Source organism: Callorhinus ursinus, unplaced genomic scaffold (assembly GCF_003265705.2).
Source record: "Callorhinus ursinus isolate GAN/ISIS: 27379988/994484 unplaced genomic scaffold, GSC_fseal_2.0 scaffold10, whole genome shotgun sequence".
NCBI classification, from domain to species: domain Eukaryota; kingdom Metazoa; phylum Chordata; class Mammalia; order Carnivora; family Otariidae; genus Callorhinus; species Callorhinus ursinus.
Window position 1 is genome coordinate 58,593,916 of NW_027397072.1, and position 22,091 is coordinate 58,616,006.

The following is a 22,091-nucleotide window of genomic DNA, read 5'->3' on the forward strand; positions in this document are numbered from 1 at the left end:
CTACACAGCTGTTCAAATGGATGAGGCAGCTCTATAGGTATCAATATAGCTCTAAAATATATTACTGAGGGAAAAAAACGAAAGTGCAGAATAGTGTACTTAGTATAATTTATGTACAGAAGGGGAAGATAAACACATACCCGCATTATATACTTGGGTTATGTATTAAATGTTTTTGTATTATAGAAAGGAGACAAAAATGGGCTTTAGGTGGGTAGGAGTTAGGTGAGTAAAAAGTTTCTTTTCACTATATAGCCCTCACTCAAGGGAAAAAAAAAAAAACCTCTTGAAGTAAATCTATGCGTTTGTATTTTTTTCTCCCTGGAAGGTTAGGCCCACCCCACCCCCATCTTTTTTAAGCCCAGGGCAGGGCTTAAACTCATGACTGAGATCAAGACCTGAGCTGAGATTGAGTCAGATACTTATCTGAGTCAGCCACCCAGGTGCCCCCCAAAAGCCCCTTTTTGAGCATTTATCCATGGGAGGCCCCCAAAACCCCTCTTTTTTCAAGCATTTTTTTTTTTTAAAGATTTTATTTATTTATTTGAGAGAGAGAGAGAATGAGAGATAGAGAGCATGAGAGGGAAGAGGTTCAGAGGGAGAAGCAGACTCCCTGCTCAGCAGGGAGCCCGATGCGGGACTCGATCCAGGGACTCCAGGATCATGACCTGAGCCGAAGGCAGTCGCTTAACCAACTGAGCCACCCAGGCGCCCTTTTTTCAAGCATTTATCCATGAGAGAAGGAAGGGGCTTTTGGTATTCATTTAATACCATTTCACTGATTTTCTGACAAGTATCTATTACTTTTATATAAAATATGATTTAACTGGTAGTAGGATTACAGTTTTTACACCCCCCTTCTTTATGCTTTCTTACAATTAAAAAATATTTTTTAAACTTTTTCTGAAAAAGCTGTTGCTGGCTATTTCTGTTTTTAGTAAACATTACCAGGCTCATGATCTGCAGAGGCCAATTCTCTCCTAAGGTTTATTCAGATTGTATCTTTTCTGGAAAATTTTTGAATCCAGCTTTATTGTATTAACATGTAATATCTTTTGCCCTGTAATTCACCCCTGTGTCATCTCCTCATGTTCTAATAAAATCCTTAAGAAAGGCCTGGCTTTTCACAAATTATCACACTTTTTTTTTTTTAAAGATTCTATTTATTTGACAGAGAGAGCGTGAGAACAAGTGGGGGGGGGCAGGAGAGGGAGAAGCTGGCTCCCCACCAAGCATGGAGCCCAACACAGGGCTCGACTCCAGGACCCCGGGACCATGACCCGAGCAGAAGGCAGATGCTTAACCGAGCCAAGGCGCCCCAAATTATCACACTTAAGGGCACAATTTCCTGGGCGTGGACTGTCCATTAAGAGAGACATCAATAAAATGCTTTGTTCTCATGGTTAAGGTGACAGAGGTGAATAGCATAAAGAAATGGCATACAGGAGTGATAAGCTTCCCAGTGTGAATATTCAAACACGAAGCCATGCTTCAGAAGCAGTTGGTGAGAAATTGTTTCTACAAGTAATCTACCAGATCTCTCCAAAGCCTTATTGCTTGCTATTTATGTGACCCCTGATTTTAGGGAGTTAATTTACAGAATCAAATAGTAGGCCAGTTTACACAAATGGATGACAAAATAGAGGTGGATATATTATTGAGTTAATTTTGTTTATACATCTTCCAGTTCTATCATGTGTTCTAGCTCTTATAACTTTTATATGTTCTTTCTTCATATGACATTTAAAAAATGTACACTATTTTGCCTTCATGCTTCCAATTAACTGCTCTTTTAAAGACAAGTTTGACTTGTTTTCTTTTCTGGCTTGTTTATCAAGTGGAGTCAAAGTAATGATAAAAGAAGCCAACAGGGAGGAGCAAGACTATGTTCCTTCTTCCTCCTCAGCCTGCTGGTCTCCTTCTAGTACCCTCTCTTGGCAGGTTTTAACTCAAGGAGCAGCTGGTAAAGAAATGTTTGCAGAATCCCAGACCCAGTGTCATAAACAAGTATAGAAGGGTGTGTTTGGAACTGAGAGTAATTTAATAAATGGTACACATTCATGCTTCCTTTATATAAAATTTAAAAAGAGGATTCATATGAAATTTTGTTTTTATGCATCTGATTAACAACAGTTCTAAAACCACTTTTCACTCACTGGCTTCTCTTTTTTCTACATCTGAAATATGAAATGATATAGGTAGTTTGATGTTATAAATCCAACTAAGTACTTGAGCACCCATGAAGAGCACTAGATTAGGCACTGAGAGATTTAGGATATTGAGTGTCTATTATGAACAATGAATTAAGTACAAGAATGAAGATAGAGGTCTCCTGTCCTTATGAATTTTGGAAAAAAAGACAATTTTTTTGAACAACACTGTTTCTAGTAATAAGCTTAGATTGAAAACATTCCCACTAGCTTACATTTCTGTGGCATTTACCAGTTATGAAATGTAAATTATTTCTTATCTGCGATAGGTATACATCAAGGAAGATTTATTACCTTTTCCTTCCATCACAAAAAATGATTGCTGTAATTTCATCAAATGGCATTAAACTGTTAACTGTATTTCTGCAACCTATTTAACAGATGTTAAAATCACATTATCCACAGAGCATGAACCTTCAAGATTTAAAAAATGTTAAGTATTTAATAGCATAATGTAGGTAATGTTTAAAAATATATTCTGGAGTAGATTGATTCATTACCACAAGGTGGATTTTCCTATCCTATTTAAATAGAAGAGAGGAGCGCCTGGGTGGTTCAGTCAGTTAAGCCCCTGACACTTGATTTTGGGTCAGGTCATGATCTCAGGGTTGTGAGATCAAGCCCTGTGACAGGCTCTGCACTGGCCGTGGAGCCTACTTCTTGAGATTCTCTCCCTCTCCTTCTGCCCCTCCTACCTCCCACTCTTAAAAAAAAAAAAAAAAGATTAAATAGAAGAGAATTATGCTTTATTTTTTAACATTTTCTGTCTTTACTACCTTTCTCTGGTTTAAAAAAAATCACAACCCCATGCTAGGAAACATGCAAGTTTGTTGTCTGAACCGAAATGAAATGTTAGCTGGAAATTAGAGTCTGAGTCATCTTCATTTGAATATATATTTTATTTAGAATGCAGCACTAACAGCATGATGATAAACTGTCACGAATTTATACCAAGAAGCACACAATCTTTCAAATGTGTTGTTTTTCACAAGTAATTTAAGTATAGCATTATTGTTATTTGGTACTAGAATCAAAGACGACATTTAGATTCTTCAGCTTTGGAGCCTTTAATAACATCAAAATGATTGTCTAGTCAGGCAGAAGAAAGAAATTCAAAAGCAGTTTCTTTTTCTTCTGCCAGTTCCTTTGCAGTTAGATCCATCTTCTCACGTGAGAAATCATTAATAGTGAGACCTTCAACAATCTTCCAGGTCTTATTCTGTTTGAAAATAATTGGAAATAAAAGATTTATAATTAAAGAGAACTGGTCTTCCAGCAAGCAACAATTTAGATTGAACTTAAAGCTACAGGAGTACCTGTTTTTAAAGTCTGATTAAAGAAGCAAATCAAAATCCAGATCTTAACAGGTAATTCTGATAAAAGTTCAACATCTGAATTTAAAACTCAATGAATCTAGAAAACAATCTTTAAATGAGGATTTAATTAGCAAACATTAAAAAAACCTACTCACTTTAGTAAAAAGTAAGATACTATATTGGTAGATATCCAATATTAGAGGCATAATAACAAAGTGTCTAGTGGCAAGACTTGAACCTTGCTTTCCAGATTATTTTCAATCTTTTAGTAACCTGTGGTTGTGCTTAGTAGAATTTCAAAGTTGAGAAAAATGTCTAATTTAGTAAAGGAACAACTTTGTAGACTAAATTATACCAGCATTCATAAAAATATGCAACTACTTTCTCAGAAGTGGACAGGGGGAAATAACCCCAAAATACTTTACCTTGATTGTAACAGGGAATGAGTACAGCAAATCATCAGGAACACCATAGGAATTGCCATCGGAGATAATACCCATGGACACAAATTCTCCCTGAAAATAATAATCAACGTTTACATTCTCATGGTGCGTCGGGATTAGTTTATGCAATCGAATGACACATGAATTAACAAAACTAAGCCAGGTAATGCTTTCTTACTACGTGTGTGACTTCAGTACTGTATAGAGAAGCATCACCAGGCACTGCCAGGACAGGGTAACTTTCATGGGTATTCTCTCTCATTCCACTCTTCCGTCTGAAGTAGGCCGGAGAAACATAATCCTCATTTTATAACATAATCCTCATTTCATAAATGAGGAAGCTCTGGCCCAGGAGAAGTTTTAAGGAAAAAAGTCACGTCCACCAGGTATGCTCGGTGGCTCCCAGTCTTCATCTCATCTAATCCTTAACAACCCTGTGAGGTAAATGCCGTGTAAGAGATAACCAAAGGTTAAGTACCTTTCCCAAGATTATTTGGCTCGTAGGCAGCTGATCTGGGATATAACCCTAACTAACCTGCCTGACTGCAAGGTTACGTTCTTCTCACATCACAGCATCAGAGGACAAAGATCAACGAGTGGCCTGTGCCAATCCCAGAGTCCTTACCTCTGGGGTTCCAAACCAGATGTCTCTGACATGGTCACAGATGGCTTTTGCAGCAGACATGGCGCTGGAGAGCTTTCGGGCCTTGATGACAGCAGCGCCGCGCTGCTGCACAGTCTGGTTGGGGACAGGCAGAGACAGCATTACTTGATCATAAGAGCAGAATTTTCATCGCTTCCAAACTAATCCTGGGGTGAAAGACCACAATCACAGTTTAATGTCCTCCCCCCAAATTCATCCAACTACCCAGCATGGGCCTTACCAACCTATTTCAGTTAAAAGCACCAGTCTTTTTGAAAAAAAGAAAACTATAAATCCACATAAAAGTTTACTACACTCCACACAAAGAAATGAATCTCTTTATGAAGACTGGATGACTAGAGGGAACTCTAGTTCTTCCCACGCTAGCAATCCGTCTTGACTGCTGCACAGCAGATCAGATCAGACTGGTTCATGACTGGCTCTGTATGTAGTCATCAGAGCAACCAGGAAAGGCCTGCCCTCCTTGAGAACCACACCACCAAATTGGGAGGCACTTGGAGAGATAGTCGGGTCAGCAATGTGGTGTCTCTCTTAAGAGTTCTTTATGCTTGGCTGTTAAGAGAGATTTTTCTTTTTTTTTTTTAAAGATTTTATTTATTTGACAGAGCGAGACAGCAGAGGGAACACAAGCAGGGGGAGTGGGAGAGGAGATAAGCAGGCTTCCTGCCGAGCAAGGAGCCCGATGGGGGGGCTCGATCCTAGGACCCTGGGACCATGACCTGAGCCGAAGGCAGATGCTTAACGACTGAGCCACCCAGGCGCCCCAAGAGAGGTTTTTCTTACGGTGATGAATTCTCCCTTGAGCCAGCTGTCATCTTTCAGAGCATCATAAACACCAACTTCCTTTCCTTGCAGCTTCACCTTGGCATGGCTGACATCTGGATATTGAGTGGAGGAATGGTTTCCCCAGATAATGACATTCTTTACATCATCGGAAGTCACACCAAGTTTAAGAGCAATCTAGTTAAATAGAAAACAAATACCTTACTTAGACAAACGCTTTTTATTTCAAATTGTGCCTGTTTAACAAACATCCTTAAGGCCTCTGAAATTTCAAGAGAACACACAAGAGTTATATTGCTTGGTAATTTCCTAAAGCTTAACAGTGTAAACAAAATGTGAACCTGAAACATTATAGGGTAGAATATTTAAGAGTAGAGAACATCCTACAGTTAATGATTTAACTTATCAGTGTAGGGGGTTTATCAAACATAAAACACTGACATAAAATACAAGGCAAGAGGTTAAGAATATATAAATATGACCTCTGTTTTGTTAATACCTAGGAGATGTCTCCTCAGCACTTCTGAGCAATCAGGTTAGAATATGGGAATTTCTCCATATTTAGGTGAAATTTTTATCATATACCACATACATAAATTAGCTAATTTTCAAATAATCCTAAATATGAAATTTTGGAGTTGGAAGGGGCTCAGATTACCAAAAGTATGATTGTCTTCAATTTATAGATTAGGAAACCAAAGGAAAGAGCTTAAATATAATACTAAAATGATACCAAATTAACAATTTCTAGCTATAGGTTCAAAAAGCACTTTAGAGGGCACCTGGCTGGCTCAGTTGGGGAATCACGTGACTCTTGATCTCGGGGTCATGAGTTCGAGCCCCACGTTGGGTGTAGAGATTACTTAAAAATAAATTTAAAAAATGTAAAAAACAAAAAAACACTTTAAGATCCTGTAAGCCTTGTAGTCACATGACTGTCAAACACATTATGTAGTACACTAGCCATAGAAAGGGAGAGAATGTTATGTTTTGAAAGATTTAAGTAAACAAAGTAAGTTCACTTATTTTGTTACTCACCTGATAAGGTAATGTGCAAAAAGAAATTATGATTAGTTGTATGCATAATTTGTTCTTAATTAGGTAGCAGAATTGTGATGAACCAGAAGGAAATGTTTTGGAAAAAATTTTTTATGATTTTATGAGCTGATATGTTAGGGTATTTTTTCCTTCTTTCATGTTACAGTTAGAATGGGAGAAAAAAATAGCTGTGCCAGAGTTCACTGCGTTTGCATGAAAAAAGCCGTCTCAAAAGGTCACTTACTACATGATTCTATTTTTGTGACATTCTCAAAATGACAATATTAATTGAGATGAAGAACAGTTAAGTGGTTTTCAGAGCTTGGGAATGGAGACGGAGTGTGCAACTATAATGAGGTAGCATGAGGAGGTTCTCTTATGGGTGATGAAACAGTTCTGTATCTTGCCTGTGGTGATTATAGTAATCTAGATATGTGATGAATGACATACAAAAAAATGAATGTAAAAACTGCAGAAATCTGAGTGAGTCTATTAAAACTGTTGTGTGTAGTTTAGTCAATTTCCTAGTTTTAAAGATGCTCTATAGGTATGAAAGATGTTACCACTGGGGGAAGTGAGTGATGGGGATGTGGGATTCTCTGTACTATGTTTTAACTTCTTCTGAGTCTATAATTACTCCAAAATGAAAAGTAAAAAACAAAACAGCAAGCAACCAAACAAAAAGGATACTGATGAAAAAGGCCAATACCTAAAATGTTTGCAGTGACTTGAGTCATCTCTTCACACCAATATATTCAGTCAAGTAAGAATCAAATTGTGTTTACTTTCACTATGACCCTTAAAGTAAGTTGAGACTTGTTTCTTAAATCCTAGAATAGTTAAATGATTTTTAAAAATTCACTTAAAATTCTGTTTTTGACATTTAACATCACTTCTCTGCTAAACCCTGCTTCATCTAGAGTTCTGCAAGTATTAGGGCTATTAAGTACCAATCAATCTTCACAAATTAGTTGGATAGTTGGTTTCTAGAGAATCTAGCTACTGATCTGCTTAGTGGCTGAGGCACAGTTGGTGGAGCTGTGCAATGAGTACCATTTTCTGTGTGCGCCATGACCTTCAAGGACTTGGGAAGAACTGCCCTTACTTATAGTTAGCTGGAATCATGGAGAAAAAGGAAAATTTACCTCAGAGATGTCTATTACTAAGAACTTAGAATCTATAATTTTGCTGAATGGTGAAGACAAACTGCCTCTGGGCCTCTCCTCCCTACAGGAAGCTCCTTACTTCCTTTGTCTTGCTGCCTACCTCCTCTTGTTTTTTTGTTTTCTTGAGCTAATCCATTTCTGTCTGGACACCAAAGGCCAATACTTTGTAGACGTAGTTTCTGAATTTCATTCATGTCAGAGCTAGTCTAATATAACATGTATCCAGGATTGCTACTTCCTTGCTCCCTTAGACCTTTCATGTCTGCCACACAGATCTGTTAAATAGGTTTGGACTAATTCTCCAGCCCCAGGAATTCCTCCCACCTCCCCCCACCCCATACCAGCTAACTAGTTTTATTGCCGAAATACCCTGTCAGCATTCATACACAGCTCTGGTCTGCAAATACATAGGGGAATTTTGCAGGTGATGAAGAGTCACTAGGTAGCTAGGTTTTCGGATTTCCAAAATGAATTATGTAAGACTAGCAACATTCATGTAAGAAACTAGTCTTTGAGTTTATTTTTCTCACTGGATGAACAACTTCTACAGGAGGAAGAAACTGCTTTTTCAAAAACTTCCCAAAAGCTCTCACTGTGCCAGACTGACATACTGGAACATGTGCCAAAAGTTAAAGCCTAGCAAGACTGCTTCTTCTCTCTTTCCTCAGACTTTTGCCCCATAGGGAAAACTGTTTCAGGAACAGGGACAAAGTCACTTAGTAATACCTCTGGAAGCAGAAATTTTCCAGTGTCTTCCTCCACCAAGGCCTCAGTTGAAATAGCAAAAACCAAGTTTGTCAGTGGTGTCATTTTACCTCTTTTTCCCTACTGCAGGGAGAGCTACCATCTGGCCATCTAGAAGCTACAAATGTAACACCTAAAACCACCTTTTCCTTCATGACTTCTGTAGTACCCAAATCTCTTGCCTACACTCATTCAAACTAACTCCCATTCCTTACACCCATTAGACTCCAAAAAATAAGGAAAAAGACCCAGCTCACAGCCTAAAGCCCTTCAGGAAATACTTGCAATTTAAGCTTGTTATCCAATGACCTTCTTAATTAATGGAATATTCACAGAGATATATGAGGTGTGGCTCTTCTCCACTCTTAGTTACATCCCTCTTAATAATAACACTACTAATAAAAATCATTACTACCAAGAGCAGCCAATCTTTATTGAGTTTTACTATGTGACAGGTACCATGAAAGATCTTATCTCATTTAATCCACATAACCTCCTTTTGAGATAGAAAGAATTATTGCCCCATTTTATACCTTGAATATACTTCCTCAAGGTCAGAGCTAGTAAGTGGACTTAGGTCACATAATCTCATTATGTAAGAACACACCTAAGAGTTTGGGAGTCAGGCAAATCTAGGTTTACTAGCTATATGACTATGATCCCAGACCTTTCTGGGCTTCAGGTTTCTTCTGTGTAAAATAAAGATAATAACATATCTCACACGGTTATTAGAAGAATTAAATGATAAGTTACACGTACAGCATTTAGCTTAGGGTAGAAGCTTAACAAATGTCAATTCTTTTCTCCGTTACTGGGTACTCTGAAACTGAAAGGTGATCAATTCTCAGTTTAAAGCAGTGGTTTTTCAACTTAGACCTCACACCATCTTTTGATAAAAATTTTTTTTAATTTTTATTTATTTTTTTTAAATATTTTATTCATTTATTTGAGAGAGAGAGAATGAGAGCCAGAGAGCACGAGAGGGAAGAGGGTCAGAGGGAGAAGCAGACTCCCTGCTGAGCAGGGAACCTGATGCGGGACTCGATCCCGGGACTCCAGGACCATGACCCGAGCCGAAGGCAGTCGCCCAACCGAGCCACCCAGGCGCCCTAAAAAATTTTTTTTTAAAGATTTTATTTATTTGACAGAGAAAGACACAGCGAGAGAGGGAACACAAGCAAGGGGAATGGGAGAGGGAGAAGCAGGCTTCCTGCAGAGCAGGGAACCCAATGCGCGGCTCGATCCCAGGACCCTGGGACCATGACCTGAGCCGAAGGCAGACGCTTAACGACTGAGCCACCCAGGAGCCCCGTTGATAAAATGTTTTCTTAAAACTAAACAAAGTTGTCTTCTTTAGGAAAAAAAGGACTAAATTCATAGACCTATCTAACAGTGATGACCTGTGGATGAGGAAGTATGGCCAGAAAGGTGCTGGGGAAAAGGAAAGACATTATGTCTAAGATCCCAGAATTTTGTCATGGCTTTGAAGGGCACCAGGATCATCTAGACCCAAGAAAGCCTAGGAAACCGGCACAGATGATTGGTGGTGGCGTCTCATTTTTCTTTTTTTTTAAAAGATTTTATTTATTTATTCATAAGAGACAGAGAGAGAGAGAGAGAGGCAGAGGGAGAAGCAGGCTCCCCGCTGATCAGGGAGCCCGATATGGGACTCAATCCCAGGACCCTGGGATCATGACCTGAGCCGAAGGCAGCTGCTTAACTGACTGAGCCACCCAGGTGGCGTCTCATTTTTCAAAAAGCTACTGTTAATACCCTGGTCACTGACCCCTTGGCACATTTATCTAAAACTCCAATGGGTAAGGAAACTTGAGAACAATTAAAATTTAGTTGCTAAGTAGTGAAAAGTAGGAAGTCTTATAGAAACATGTAGAATATTAAAAAGATGTAAAAATAAAGTTAAATATAAAATTAAATATTAAAAAATCTGATTCTGATGGCTTAGCTAAGGGGAAAAAGGAAGCAGAACCACACAAAACAAAAAGCTCAAATCTCTCTTTTTATAATGTTCTATATATCTGGCAAAAATAAACTATGTATTGTCCCGTTAATTATACTAATAACTGATTTTTTTTTTTCTTAAGCAGGCTCTACACGCAGCATGGAGCCCAAGGCAGGGCTTAAACTCATGACCCTGAGATCAAAACCTGAGCTAAAATCAAGAGTTGGACACTTGATTGACTGAGCCGCCCAGGCACCCCTAATGACTGGTTTTTTAACCCCTGAAGTAAGAGGACATTAGGGACAGTATTTTGACATAGTTAGCAAATGAACTATAGTAGAGTAAATTAAGTTCAAGTTCAGCCTCCTTAAGAGACTCCATTTAAAGACTCCCTAACAAATTAGAATGGTTTCCTACTAAACAAAAACAAAAAAAAAGTAAAATTCAGCTACTTCAAAAGTGAGAGAAAAAGGTTTTAAAGTTGAACAGTCAATATTTTAAAATATACCTGAGCTTTAGCTCGGTTGTGATCCAAACGGGTCAAGCAACTGAAGTTCTCCTTGGGGATGGATGGGGCCGACTTGGCGGCAGTCAGGCAGTTGGTATTGGCTGGGTTTCCCACCACGATGACCTAGGATACACGGGAGGCACAGCAAAGTTACACACCATATACTGATGAACTAAACTATCTTAGAATATGGCTGATAAATGTGTAACATGTAGCCTATGTGTCAAGTTTGTATGAGCGAAGTATGTGGAGTTACCACTGTAGTTTCTATAGTATTCCCCCCCCCCACTGTTAGTGTCTGGTGTGATTACTGAAAAAACGTCTTTAATAAAGCCACCAACATGTATACAAGGTGCTTTCCAGGTGGCAGCATCCAAGACCAAAGGTACATGTCTTTCTATTTTGTGTTGTGCCAAAACAGAGAGCATTTATTTCTTTACCACACACACACACACAAACAAGTAATCTAAGGCTCTGAGAGAGCAATTCACTCATAAAATTTTCCTTCTTGTAAAAGTAGTCCAAGAAAGAAATTCTACTTGAGCAGAATGATGATTTATCTTTATTAATTACAAGAGTTTTTTAATCTTTCCTAATCCTAAAAATTAACTGGGATTTGCTAAAATACAGATTACCAGGTCCTATCCACTCTATACCTGTTCAATCAATCCTTAGCAGAAAGTACTTCAGGCTTTTTTTTTTTTTAATTGGGGAGGTACAGGATACACTGCATTGTAATATAGTATAGGCAAATGTACACATGGACTTTATCTTTTAAGTTTTAAATTCTTTAATAAAACTATAAACTTACTGGGAAATGATGTCAAACTTACTAAAAAGCTGCAAGCATATTACAAAGACTACCTCCCACATCCTCTTTACCCAGATTCCCTAATTTTTTCCATTTCTCTCCCTCTCTCTACACACACATACACTATACCCTTAGGCTTTCTTTTTGGCCCATTTGAGAGCAAGCTGAAGATATGATACTCCAATGCCCCTAAGCACTCCGGTGTCAGTATGTATTTTCCCAAAAAGGACACTTGGCTGAGGGGTGATTATAGTGCAAGCAGCCTGGAGCAGTCCAAACAACACTGTTATGTTTTATTAAGGGACCCCTGGATTTCTAGTCATTTCTACTATTTTCTGTTAATGATTACAGAAAATATAAGTAATCTATTTAAAATGAATTCTACAGAAGCAAAAATTCAGGTATGTATAAAATATTATAATAGAACATTGTAACTGGCAACTTTAAAACCTTAAAGATTTTCTTTTACCTTGGTTTAAAGTCAGGATTGGGAAGAACAAATCTATCAAAATCAGTAAAACCTCTAACCAGCCAAGTCTTTTTGCTTACTTATTTGGTAAAAGGAGGCCTTATTCTAGTATTAAGGCAAATTTAGAAACTAAAGTAACTTGTACACAGAGACAGAAGAGGAAGTTATACCAATGCAACTCAAGAGACAAGCATATCAAAATCTCTCTGGATTGAGAAAATCTGAGTATTTCAGAAGCTACCATCTCTCACTGCTGAGAATGCAGTTCACAGCCTTCTCTCTCTACTATCACACACACAAATCCAAATGTCTGAACAAATATTCCCACCAGAAGGCTCTGTGCCTTCTCTATAGGTTTGTAAATTCCTATTAAATTTCCGTATCACAGTAATGGGCAAAATATTTTTGAGCACCTCTAAATAAAGATTTCTACGTTATAAGAAAAAGAAAAAAAAAACCTCAAAACAATGAATCATGGAACACTACATCAAAAACTAATGATGTAATGTATGGTGACGAACATAATAAAAAAAACAAGAAACAAAAAAAACTCAGAAAAGGAGAGCTTATCAAGCAAAACTCTATCTGTATTTACTGACCACTGCACAAAACTGGGGGGGGGGAAGCAAATAATTTTGTCTTTACTTCAATGCTAAAAGAAGTAGTTTCAAATGCTGATAATGAAAACCCCATAAAATACTGTACTGGTCACCTTAACTGACTTCTTGGCATACTTCTCCAAGGCTGCACCCTGGCATTTGAAGATTTTCACATTTGCTTTGAGTAAATCTTTCCTTTCCATGCCATCCCTTCTTGGCATGGAGCCCACAAGAATGGCCACATCCAGGTCTTTGAAGGCAATGTCTTCTTTATCAGTTGCTATGACATCTGTGAACACGGCAATAAATATGCAGAGCTACTGAAACACCAAAGTCTGAGGTTTTCTTTTTCACACTGAATCTACCCAGTAATTCTTTCACTTTGTAGCAAATGTTTACTTTCACATATCACAATGATAAAAAGCTTTAGGGGTCTAAGAAAGGAAATATTATATAATCAACAAACATAATATTAGCAGAAATGTAAATTACATTTATTTTGCTTTTCCTATCTCAGTAATTATTTCAAGTTTGAAAACTCTACAGCTTTTTGTTGTAGGATCAGATATGATGCAAAGTACAATATGGTAACTTTCAACTCTGTGCAACATTTGTTATTCACACCAATTACCACAGATAACATGAAAGAGAAACTAATTTACCTAACCTTTAAAAGTTGTAATTACTTTAAAGTCTAAGACATCAATCACAAATTCAAAATACTGTTTATTGAGGAGTTTCATGCCAGGAATAACACTACGAATTTTGTTGTATCAAATTTAATCTTAATATTTCATCCATGAAGACAAAGAAGTTTAAGGGGATTAATTTGCCATCAGAAAGAGGTGAACCTGTAATTCCAGCCCAGGCTGGTCCAGAGGTCAACCACTCTGCCGCTGTGCTAGTCCAATAAACATATACCACTTACTCTTTGATTAAAGAACATAAATCATCACTCTCCTTTACTGACAGTATAAAAAGGCCACGACCAGTGCTACAGACTGAATGTTTCTGTCCCTCACAAAATTCATGTTGAAACCTAATCTCCAGTGTGATGGTATTGAAAGGTAGGGCCTGTGGAAGATGATTAGGTTATAAGGGTAGAGACCTCATGAATGGGATTAGTGCCCTTATAAAAGAGGCCTCAGAGAGCTGCTTCACCCTTCCGCCTTGAGGACACAGGAAGAAGACGGAACCAGGAAATGGCCTCTCACCAGAATAAGACCATGCTGGTACCTTTATCTTGGATTTCCCAACTTCCACAACGATGAGAATTAAATTTTTGTGTTTATAAGCCACTCAGTCTATGGTATTTTTGTTATAGTAGCCCAAATGGACTAAGACAACCAGGATTCAGCATTGTCATTGGTAAATTTTTAGGGGAGTCAACGTGTGTCACAGTAAGGCTGCTGTAGAGCCCCCAACAGGTATACAAAGAAACACCAGTTGGTGAGGGGAATGTTCTTCCCAGCCATGCATCCTTATCTGCAGAATCTTCCCTCCCTGTCATATTCACAGCTGACCGAGGACAAGCTGACTATAACCTGGACCCATTAGAGAGATCAGAACTCAGCAGAGAAAGGAATAAAAATGGGACAATGCAACAAAGTTGATTTGGAAATAGAGAGTGAGTTGTGTGTCAACTATACTTCAGCTGAAAAAAAGAGAGGGTGAGGAAAGGGAGCCAGCAGAACAGCTTGGCAGGGCAATGCACTCTCTTATATAGCTATGCAACCAAATGATTCAGACAACAGAGTACCCCTTCTAGTAAATGTTTACTGAATGGATGTATGAATTCTGAACATGGTTTTTTTTTCTTTTTTTTAAAGATTTATTCACCTATTCTTTTAGAGAGAGAGAGAGAGAGAGAGAGAGAGAGAGAGAAAGCGAGTGTGCATGTGTGCGCACACACACAAACACCCCCCACACATGCAATATGTTGCGGGAGGACAGAGGGAGAAGGAGAGAGTATCTCAAGCAGACTCCCCGCTGATCATGGAACCCGATGCAGAGCTCGAGACCATGACCCAAGTCGAAACCAAGAAGAGCTGGACACCTAACCCACTGTGTCACCCAGGCGCCCCTCTGAGCGTGGTTTCCATTGGGTGTGTATATATTTTGCTCTGTGCAAACTCAGCAGACTATTATTAATTAATCCTTACCAAAAGAAAATGATCATAATGAAGGTATACCTAAAGAAAAATACTTAAATTAGTTTACAAGTTGACTTAATATTTTAATGAAAACCTCAATCAAATTTAAGACTTCTGTCTTACATTTGTGTAATAGTTCAATGATTCTTAAAGGCTCTTAGCAGAACTCTCAATGGGCTTTTTCAAACGATGTAGCATATGATTAGGACAATTTATGCTGTTTCTCAATCTGATGACTGGCTGTGGGTTAGGACTACATGTGAGGGACCAAATAATTTCCAGCTTCAGGGCAACATATAGCTTTGGAAGACATCATTTAGAGCTGCATAACTTAGGCACTACTATTACTTTTTAAATAGATTTTAAATAACAACACAATGTAGGCAATTCAGGAGTATAACCCTTGTGCAATACTATGCTTAATTAGTAAGGCAAATTATGTATAAGCACGTTGGAAAAAAAGCATAGTCTTTTAACTGACATTGGTTACTTCTTGTTTTTACCCTTATTTATTCTTGGTATACACTTTACCAAATAGTTATAGTTCAAAAAACAAACAAAAAATACTTTTATGACATAGTTTCTAATTGAGAGGCTAGTTAAAAATCTAAACCTATTTTTTGAAAGACATAAAATACTATAAAATCCTTTTATCCTCCACCCCCCCAACTCACCTTTCAGGAGGGGAAGGGCACAGTCTTGCAGTTCCATTAGGACACCATCTAGGACACCCATCATGGGAGTGATATCCAACAGCACAAGAGTTACTGGCTGCCAAATAAATAGCAAAGACAGCATCTGTCAGTGTAGGTTAGGTCATTTAGTCACAAAAAAGTCCTCCTGTAAAGTTTTTGTTTATTTGGTGTGTGTGTGTATATGTGTGTGTGTATATATATGTATATATATATATATATATATATATATACACACACATATACATATATACACATACATATGTATATGTGTATATAATATATGTATAATTACCATTAATTAGTTATAATTATTTTAGGAGGTTGAGGTATCTAACATCATGCCACTTTCAGAAAAAGGAATGCTATAAAACCAGCAATAGTTTGCTAACAGACAAAGTAAGAGGAATCATCATTACTGACTTTTAAAGGAGTATACATGGAAAAAATATTAAATTGAAGTGACATTCCACAGCTTACTTTTTTTTTTTTAAAGATTTATTTATTTGAGAGAGCGTGTGCATGTGCGCACCCACACTGAGGGGGAGGGGCAGCGGGAGGGAGGAGAGAATCTCAAGCAGACTCCTCTCGGAGTGCAGAGCCGGATGTGGAGCTTGATCTCATGACCCTGAGATCACGACCTGCGCTGAAACCAAGAGTCAGATGCTCAATGAACTGCACCACCCAGGTGCCCCGCCATAGTTTACTCTTATTGTTCACAGCTCTGTATCTAATTTTAGTTCATGGAAAGCTAAATATTATCTGGCATGAAGGAAGAACTTGATTATCTATGGGTGAAGAGAAGGAATAAATGAATACTTTAAAAAGGATTTTAGTGGAATAGGGGAATAAGAATAGGGGGTGCCTCTTTAAACTGGAAAGCAGATCTGCCTGTCTGACTATTTTGGGTTCTAAAGACCATTTATCAACAAGGAAGTGCTAATTCAGCAACTTTCTCTCCCACATGACTCTCCCTAATAGTTACTGTTACTAGTGAAAACCTTCCACTGACTGATACCTGCTGGCTGTACCAAGTCAACTAAATAAAGTATGCGGAATAGTTGATTTGCAAAGCATTTTCAATGGCTGGAGGGCTACATATAAGTAAGATACCAGCTTACATTTATAGCAGTGTGCCCAGTACATTTATTGGGATAACCCATTCCTTTATCATTAAAGTAATTCTTTGAAACTAATTACAGGGTTTACTGACAATATTCTTATTTTGACTTGAGGTACACAGATGGTTCCCCTACCTGGTCTTTACCAAAGACAGATCCATTTCCAATACTGTACAGCAGTGAATATGCAATCTGACCAGCCGCTCCAGTCACAAGGACTCTGATTGGTTCAGACTGTAATGAAAGAGACCCATTAATTAACATTTGATTTAAAAATGCTATTTTACCCTAAAGACATTCAGAGTTTTCTCTATAATAAGACAACCACGTACTTTAAAAGTTAATGTAAAATTTTAAAGTCTCTTCACATTTGGCTTAGTAGAAGACAAACTTATTCCAGATTTGTCCCAGTAAATATAGCATGCACAAATCAGCTGAGCAACTTCTGGAACATGTGTCCTTTGGCTAGCTATTTATGCGGTGTTACTTAACTCTCACTGTTATCCTGGATTTACTTACAAAATCTTATCCATCTCTTTAAGGCTATTTTGCCACTGAAATAGGCCTAACAATGTTGATGTGCCTTATACGGTGATACAAACCCTGGCAGCGACTGGAACCTTATAAATCCTCTTATGCAAATCCCCCCACGCCCCATCTGCTAGAATAGGGATCCTTCACGCCAGGAAGAGGAGTGACAGTGGTTAAAATTTTCCACTTACAGTAAGTCAGAAAGTTTTAATAAAACTACTAATCATGATTCAACTTGACTACTTGAAGGAGGAAAAATAAGTCTTTATTTTTTATTTAAGGAGAAAGAAAAGCAAGAGAATACTGGATTACAATAAATTTTAGTATTAAATAACTACATCAAAATATAGTGACAGCTGACAACCTGATTCCAAGGGAAAATTAATTTTAAAAGAGAGGAGGAAGAAGTACAAAGAGCATAATAGTTATAATAGAAGTCGCCTTACAGACCTCAACAGATCCTGAACAAAATACAGACGTATGTACAAAAATAGTAACCAATATTCAAAGTGATGATCCTGAGTCACTAAAAAAAAAGAAGCTCAGAGAATTAAATAGAAATATTTCTATTAAAAAGAACTGAACAAAAATGTTTGGAAACTTAATGGACACATTAGATGTACAAATTTGATCAAGGTGAACTGTTCCTTTTCTTGACAATACTGTGTAAACAGACTTTCACTGAGTCACCTCTATTGTTACCTGCATGAGAGAAGTGGTCCACTGAAATGAATCTTTATATTTAGAATTCCCTCTTCCAGGTGAGTCATGTCTTTGGGGTGGAAGGAGACTATGTCCTCTGACCTTCCAATCCTAACCTCTGAAGGTCAGCAGCATTTAGCAATTTGACACCCAGAGAAATCAAAGGAAAAAAAAATCTCAGGAAAGAAGTGTCAATTGCTTGTAGAGAAATGAATCTGTACATAGCAGACTATATGTGCATTTCTTCCTCACAGGTGTGACCGGGATGTGAGTGCAAAAAAGGAGAAAACTATGGAGAGTTGCTCCCTGACCTTCTGAATCTCTTCCCCATTTTCTTCACCAACTTTTGCCCCAGGCCTTCATACCCCTACAAAGACAAAATATGGTAATTCCCTAAAATAAACCATTTTTTTTAACAATACATTCTTATGTTTCCAACAGACTTTAGGTTTATAAAGAACGCTAAAAGTTATCATATATAGTTATTTTTTTATCATGTGGCCTTTATATGTTTTTAATTATGTCATTTTTCCCTATTCCCTTGAAGTAGAGAGGTGAGAAAAAGGGAATAGAGGAAGAAATTATTCCTCCTTTCGCTTTAGAATGCAAGCTCCTTAAGGATGGGGGCTTTGTCTGTTTTATTTACTGTTGTATTCCAACTGCCTACAACAATGCCGGGCACGTAGTTGGAGCTCAAATACTTGATGAAGGAATAGCTGGATCTTGTACAATGACTACCCCAAACTTGGAAATGTAAAAGAATTGTTTGGAAGCAAACCTAACACGCTAAAACTGTTGAAGATATTTTATTCATATATACTTGCATTGAGAGGGTTGGAAACTTAGTGGCCACAGTAATTCCAGCTATAGTTAGCAAAATTATGTCACCAGTTCTAATGATACAGTTTTATAAATCAATTGATGAACTGTTATTTCACTTCATTCATTAAATACACTACTGAATCTCTATGTACCTGGTACTATTTTAGGCCAGAGAATCCATTAGTGAACCATGTGCAGGAAACAAGAGGATAACCCAATTTTCTAAAACAGGGGGCTAGAGAGGTGGCAGAGTGTAGTAAAGAGATAGCCTTTAGAGGCAGATGTTCTGGGTTCAAACTTAAGACTTACAACTCATCAGCAGTATGTTTTTGACAAGTTACTTAACCTCTGTATTCAGTTTCCCCACAGTAAAGTGGAGATAATGATAGCAGCTACCTAACAAATAAGGTAGTAGTATGGATTCAGAGTTAACATACAAAGCATTAAGAGCAGTATGTAGCAAATACTATAATTATAGGTCTCTGTCACCATAAAATTTTCCTCTAAGGATTCTTACACCTTGTGGGGTTCTACTTACATGTCCGTTATTCTCTACTAGGCTGTGAACCACCACCCCCTTGCTGTGAGAGCAGTCTGCCCTTGACTCAAATTTGTACTCCCATACAGTGTTCGACAAGTATTTGTTGAATTAAATATAAACACATGCTACTTCAATGTAAAGCAGGCCAGGATAAGAAATAAAGGGGAAAGTGAGTATCACTATCTGTAAAGCTTACAGGTAGATGGTTAGAACACAATAGTCAATCTTAGGCATTAATTTTAGCTGCTAAAAAATATGCTCCCAGTATCACAGTCCTTAGTGAAGTGGTTGTGGCCACTAATGAACAACTGCTAATTCCATTTCAGCAGTTCCCTTCTTCTATGTCTATGAACAAATTATTTTCACAGATAGGTAATTCTATCTTATTAAGAGTAGTATGAAGCCTAGTAAATGCCTGAATGTTTGATTATGAAATGGGAAAGGATATGTGTATTTGCTTCTTTTTGCTCTTTGCAACATTGCAGTAGAAAAGCAGGAGGGTGGGAGATTCCTGCTGACTTTCTACAATGTTACAGTGTGAAGACAGGTTACTATTCTTTGCTTAGATATCTGGGCAGTCTGCCAAGATCCAAAGAAGGAATGTCTCTGCTCTTGGCAGGGCTCTAATGACCTTCCTGCAGATTCAGACTGCCTTGGGCATGTGCTCAAGTCTCAGTTGTGAAGCTTGAATGTAAGTGTTCTTTCTGTTATTCTACAGAAAGACCCATGTATTCCTTTTTTACTTTCTAATTTACATATATTTCTGTAATATAAAAAACAATCATTCAGATTTCTTCTTACAGTTAATCCTTGCTGTCCCTCCCTATTCCTTCTTTTAAAAAACTTGCTTTCAACAGCCTTATAAAAGATGGCTCTTTTTAAACTCAGTGATTGTTCACATGGTCTCCTGAGGAGGCAAGGAGATTCTGAGTCACCTGAGAGGGCTGTCAGTTTCAGTAAACTGACAGGAGTGTTCTTTCTTAGGGACATCTCTGTGTTACCTGGTGCCCAAGTGACCTTCCAGGGGTGAGGCCCGTCTTTATCTACTGCGTTGCAAAACAACTTAAGAATGGGGGCCCAGGATTCTCCCTGTGACCTTGGAAAAATGATTTAACCTCACCAGGCTACCTTTTGAAATTAGAGTAAATAATATCCAAATTCACTTCTAAGTCTAGAATTCCAATATTCTGAATTGCAGGGGAATAAAGCTATCAGGTAATATAAATGCTGATAAAATACTTTAGTTTGTATTTGCAGTTTGTATGTTCCTCCAGAACCTCAGCTACTGAAAATAAATTTTCAAAATGACTTGGTAATTGTATGGCACAATATGGTATGACGGAAAGAGTTGTTAAGGCTACTGGGAGCAAACTGTTGTATGACCTTGAGCAAATCATTCTCTTTGGGTTTTAATAAGCTCAATTTTAAGATCTGAAGTGGGGGGAGATTTATCAAAATGATCTTTAAAGGTCCCATCCAGTTCTAAAATTATAAAGTCTCAGGTTCTCTGTTACCTCTGCATTCTTGCTAAGATTATTAAGTCAGAGACCACTGAAACCATCATTTAAATGACTAAATTATAAGTAGTAAACAGGTTTAACATTTACTGAGAATTAGTAGCTGTCCTCACTGGACCCTTATAAAGGCAGAGGCAGTAATCCCCTTGCCTTAAAAATATGTCTTTTCAGGTTCTGGAAAATTTCCAATTCATTCAAATATTTCCCCGTAATTCCCACCTATTTCAGTATTTTGAGCTAAAGGAGGAAGAATAACTTCAACTATAAATACAGGTACTGGAGAAATTTGTCTCATGTCAAATGTCACCTTCAAACATCACGCAGATTATTCATACGTCAGAGTTCCCTCACCAACCACCCCCCCTTCTCCCTTTCAGCAGAGACAAGATACGGTGATCTAGGTATCCAGACCTTCACAAGATGGTTACATTGTGTAACATTTACAAGTAGTGGTTCTAGAATTCATAACGTACAGACCAGCAAAGAGTATCTACACTAGTTTTTGGCTAGTGATGCCGTAACTGCAACACGTCCTGTCATTACAAAAGGAGATTAATGAACAGGTTTTAAATAACATTTTGTGAAATTAGATATGGCGGAAACACGTCTCTCGAAAACGTCGATCGTAATCTGGAGTACCTGGTAAGCACAATCTTTACAACTGAAGGCCTTCTGCTTTCAAGGGCTTTGTGACAAAAACCCTTAAAAACACCGTTGGCTCAATTAAAAAAAGGGGGCGTTAGGAACCAAACACCCCCGCCTCCCATATCAAACCTTAGCATCCTTATCAAACCCTATATCGTGGTTTGGAGAAAATCCGCAGCTTATTTTGTACCCAAACCACGCAGCAGGACTGAGATCAAGCCTCTCCAAGGATAAATTCCTCCAGAGTCCTTGTAAGAGCTCCCCAGGTGGAAACCAACCCCTTCCCAATTACTGGGTCATTGCGACAGTCCCCAAAAATTGAGTCGGGTTTTTCCAAAGGGCTGGAAAGACTGTGCCTTGCACAGCCGCCCCCCGCCCCGAAAGTCCTTCAAATGCAAGAAACCCCACACAAGGGCGCGAAGGTCGGGGGTCGGCCGGAACAAGGGGCCAACACTCACCATGATTAAGAAGTGCGCGAACAATTTCAGCGCCTGCAAAATGAGCCTCAAGGAATCGGGTCACCTCTACCGCGGAACTGACTTGGGGAGGGTGAGCGATGTTAGAAAGAAAATGCTCATCTCCCAACCGCAGCGCCCTCTGGGAACTGTAGTTTATGGTGCCCGGATTCTGGCGCACTCCCCAACGCATTTCCTTCA

At 38.2% G+C, this 22,091-nt stretch overlaps 1 protein-coding gene across 1 annotated transcript; it reads right to left on the bottom strand.

The window, feature by feature from the left end:
* Positions 1–3,090: 3,090 nt before the first annotated feature.
* On the bottom strand, positions 3,091–22,052 carry MDH1 (malate dehydrogenase 1). The gene is made up of 9 exons (XM_025868599.2): positions 21,894–22,052; positions 16,813–16,911; positions 15,539–15,635; positions 12,825–13,000; positions 10,833–10,955; positions 5,417–5,593; positions 4,595–4,708; positions 3,952–4,041; positions 3,091–3,429 (listed from the first exon to the last, which is right to left on the bottom strand). Exons 1-9 carry the CDS (start codon positions 21,894–21,896, stop codon positions 3,304–3,306), a joined length of 1,005 nt encoding a protein of 334 aa, XP_025724384.1. The 5' UTR covers positions 21,897–22,052; the 3' UTR covers positions 3,091–3,303.
* Between the last annotated feature and the right edge of the window lie 39 nt (positions 22,053–22,091).

Bases quoted from the DNA above. Each gene is read 5' to 3' on its own strand.
- MDH1 (XM_025868599.2), bottom strand. The intron at 15,636-16,812 runs GTAGGGGAACCA...TTTATTTGGCAG, and splicing joins CTGTCTTTGGTAAAGACCAG to CCAGTAACTCTTGTGCTGTT. The intron at 3,430-3,951 runs GTAAAGTATTTT...ATTTTCAAACAG, and splicing joins CATTCCCTGTTACAATCAAG to AATAAGACCTGGAAGATTGT.